We start from the raw sequence: 4,323 nt of genomic DNA on the forward strand, positions 1-4,323 counted from the left end.
CAAACATCAAATCTATGTTTTTTTAATGTCCATGAATCTTGATGTCAAGATGATTAATTTTAAGATATCGGGGCATCAAAGCATCCTCTTCTAGTCAAATTTTTTGAGGTAGGCTTGATTTGATTGTCTAGAGCATAGGCTCTATATAAAACTTTTTCTTTTTGTATTAAAAGAAATTATCATATCAAAAGAATTCTTAGGTTGGGTAGGGGTGAAAAGGCCAAGAATCTTGTACAAACTCTAATCACCGAGCCATTAATATCCTCTATTAAACAAATACTCCACTCCCATTAATGAAGAGGTGTACAATTTTAATATATATATATATATATAAAACACCGCCATTGTTAGCTATCATCACATCACACCACTTAGCAATAAATTACAGAGCAAAGGGGTTTATTTTTAAAATAAATTAAAAATTTCCCAAGGCAATTAATAAGGCAACTAATTCTCAATCATCCTCCCAAATTGGTCTACTTTGCAATTAATTAAGGCGACTAAACTTGGAAGACCCTTTATTATCCTCACACGTTACACAAAAACAGCAAGAAGATATTAAAGGTTACAGTCTGTACAAGGTCAAAACTTAATAGAGGTGACTAAACTTGGAAGACCCTTTATTATCATCTCGCGTTACCCAAAAAAGCCACGAAAATACTAAAAGGGTGTATAAGGTTATGGAATTAATTGAGGTGACTAAACTTGGAACACACTTTATTATCCTCACGCATTTCACAAAACAGACCAAAATATTAAAGGATGTAGTGTGTATAAGGTTACAACTTTAATTGTATCCCCCTACAAATTTTGTCGTGATTTGTAAATTTGATATCAAATATTTTTAAAGTGATGTGCAAATTTATTTTTTTCCTTCAATTATAAAATTAATTTTTTTTAAAGTGGTTCAAATCAAAACTATAAATATATAAAAATCTTAAAAATACACCATTTAAGTAAGAAAAAATATACAATGATACCATTTACCTTTTGAACAAGATGGTCACAATTAATCTCGATCTTTGGAATAGTTATAAAATTCAAAAGGAATTTCGTGAAACACTCAAGCTATCAACTTTTCATTGAGGGATGGTTATGAACAATTGTGACCTCTTGTACAATAGTTAAATGATACAATCTCTTAGAAATAAAATGTTGTAAAATATACTATTTTTAGGACTTGAAATCTCTTTTCTTCTCATATCTATATATGTTAACATAAAAATGAGATGTATTTTCAAACGATTTTAGAGATGCACCTTAATTCCACGTTTTAAAGTCTCCACCTATGCAAACTTTTTCAAATATTAAAAATTTAAAACCCCTCAGCCCTAAACACTAAACAAAAGAGCGAGAAAATCCATCCCGACCATAAGTAAAAAAGAGGAAGAAGAAGTTGCGATAAAAGCTGAAAGCCACAAAGATTTTGCCTCTCTTGTAGAGATTCGCCTCTCTCTCTCTCTCTCTCTACCAGAACTCAGAATATCTCTCTCTATCTCCCTACCAAAAGTCAAGAGACGCCACCCATAATTGTTCTCATGCAATAACCACAATATCCATTAGACCATGATGTACTAAGAGAGAGAAACAAGGACATGACCATAGACTAAGAGAGAGACATATAAGACGAAAAAGTAAGAGAGCGAAAAAAGAACAAGGAAAACGGAAAAAACATGGAAAATAAAAAGAAAAAAGAAAAGCCGAGAAACCTGTTTGGATTGGGGTTGATCTATACGTCTTCTTCAGCAGTTTTATATCCCTTGCATTGCTTGACAGGGTACTTAATGGCGTTGAGCTCCACCTTCCTCAGTGCCGCTTTGTCGAGATCGACGCCACAAATATCAGAGAGCCTCACGAGATAGAGTAGAACATCAGAGAGCTCCTCCCCCAAATGCAATTTCTCTTCCTCTTTCCAATCTGGTAATCCCTTTGGAACCTCCCCCTTCCATTGAAATATCTCAGATAACTCCCCAACTTCACCCACCTGATTCATTCATGTCATTCATACAAGACTGAGGAAGAAACAGAGAGATCATGGACAAGAGTGGATTCATGGGATATATAAAATACCAAGGGCAAACCGGCCTTTTTCGAGATACCGGAGAGAAGGGTTTTAGAAGAAATGACATGAGAGAAGCTAAAGAGGGGATGATACATGAACATTCTAGGTTAAAAAAGACCTTCGGATTTCAAATAACAAAGATGGGGGAAAGGAAAATAATACAGCAAGTCTTTGTGTTGATAATGAATAGGCATAAAATGACACCTTATTTATGTAAGAAACACTAACGTATAAGTTCACCTCATTCTGGCTATGAAAATGATTTAGTTTTTAAGATAAAAAACCTCGGAAGAAACATTCTCTTCGATTAAGACTAAAGGAGAAATCAAAAGTTCACCTAAAGAAATAAACACAAAAAAAAAAAAAAAAAACTCCATGATTCTTAACATGTTTTCAGATGAAGAGAGAGACAGGTGAACGTACAAGGGCCAAGAGAAGGTTTCTAGGGCTGTGAAACTGGTCCCAGTCTCTCTCTTTTGCGAAATCAGCCATCTTACCCTTCAGGTCTTCCAGCGTCACTGATTTGCAGGGCTGGCCATTGTTGGGGTTGGGGACCTCAATTTCTCTCCCCACTGTTCCTTCTCCTCCTTTCATCTCTCCCTTCTCTCTCTATTTTGCAGTCTCTCTCTCTCTCTCTCTGTGTTTTTGCAGTTATGGTGGGGGAAGAAGAAATGGAAGCGAGAGAGCGGGCATGGGCGCCCAGATTGTTTTCTTGAAAGCTAGGGTTTCTCTTTTACCGGTCCTTTTATTGGGTCCTGCTTGCAGGTTACCTTCTTTCCTGGTCGCACGTGTCGTTACCCTGCAACGATTTCCGTTTGATTCTTGCACGAGCGGCGGTCAGTGGGACCCACTACTCACAGAGGGCCTTTCTTTGAAACTTACCCTAGTTACCCCTGTTTATATTATCAAATGGCGTTAGTGCCGTTCCCTCATCGGTATACTTCGGATATTTGAGCTTCCGTTAGCCTAAAAGGTTGCAACTCTAAATTAAGTCGCATTTCTTAATTTTCTCATGAGACGTAATTTTGTTGTCGAAAATTTTTGTGATGATTTGAACATTTATGTTACTTTTTACTATAAAATTTCAAATTTTAAAATATTTCAAATTAAATAAATCTATAAACACATCAAAATTTAAAAAATGGACAGTCTAGATAATTTATTGCAAGATACATTATTTTTCGAACACAAAATCTATTTTTTTTGTTTTTTTTAATATACATATATTTGGATGTCGAGATGATCAATTAGAGGGTTTTCCAACACTACAAAATCATTTTCTAATGGATATTTGAGATGCATCGTAATTCTACATTTTAAGGTCGCAACCTCATATAAACTTTTTGCTTGAGTTTTACTTGAGGGAGAAGTTTTAAATGCATTTGTACCCAAATGAGGTCCCCATTTTAAAATCCATATTAGACCTGCCTCTCCTATACTACCCTAGATACATCCTCTTAAGCAGCACGGATTTGATGACCCGTGAAACAAAAAATGAACGGTGAGGAGTGGTCTGAAGAGATAATTTTAAATGGTGGTAAAGTGGTTTATTTTTAATGTTGAAAATCTATATTTGTCGAATTGATATTGGTGGTAGCCATAGATCTTGAAGTCCAAATGCATATGGTGAATATATTTCTTTTTAGGAAATCACATTCAATAAGCTTCAAAACCTCATCTTTTTTGTATTGCTATATGTAGTAGCTACCACAAGGTCGGGCATGGTTTGGGTTGGGCAGGGCCCCGTAAAAGCCAAAAAATCTTCGGCCTGAATTTTATTAGACCGGCAAGAGCCTGGTCCTGAAAATGCTTTATTAAACCCCAACCAAGCCTGCATTTGGCCCGGAAGGGTGTTTGGAACTGGGCCCGAGCTGGTCCAAATACAAGCCCAGCCCGGCCCAATTGTAATCCATTTTTTCTTTTTAATCTCTCTTCAACCATTTTTGTCTCTAAGCCAAACAAAAAAAAGTTCATTAAAAAATTTTGTTAAAATAGTTTTTTGAAAATTTTAAATGCCTAAAATGACATTAGTAAATGAAAAGTATTGGAAAGATTGGTGGGGATATGTGGCCACTAGCCCACGTCATTCTCCCAGCCCACCCCCATCCCGTTTCAAAATCTATTCGCTTTCTAGTTTTAATAAGGTTTCTCACACTACCGCCCCTTTTCTCTCTCTTTAAAAACTCATTTTTTCTCTTTCTAAAAAAACCTATTTTCCCAAACTTCCTCTCCAAAACCTATTTTCTCTCTAGCTTTTTTTC

General features: G+C 35.7%; 1 protein-coding gene across 1 annotated transcript; it reads right to left on the bottom strand.

The window, feature by feature from the left end:
- Positions 1 to 1,530: 1,530 nt before the first annotated feature.
- LOC18447991 (uncharacterized) lies at positions 1,531 to 2,776 on the bottom strand. Its single transcript, XM_006858072.4, has 2 exons — positions 2,486 to 2,776; positions 1,531 to 1,984 (listed from the first exon to the last, which is right to left on the bottom strand). The coding sequence occupies exons 1-2, from the start codon at positions 2,654 to 2,656 to the stop codon at positions 1,730 to 1,732; spliced, it is 426 nt and encodes a 141-aa protein (XP_006858134.1). The 5' UTR covers positions 2,657 to 2,776; the 3' UTR covers positions 1,531 to 1,729.
- Between the last annotated feature and the right edge of the window lie 1,547 nt (positions 2,777 to 4,323).

The sequence above is a fragment of the Amborella trichopoda genome, chromosome 2 (genome assembly GCF_054954075.1).
Source record: "Amborella trichopoda isolate Santa Cruz 75 chromosome 2, AtrichopodaSantaCruz75HAP2 v2.0, whole genome shotgun sequence".
NCBI classification, from domain to species: domain Eukaryota; kingdom Viridiplantae; phylum Streptophyta; class Magnoliopsida; order Amborellales; family Amborellaceae; genus Amborella; species Amborella trichopoda.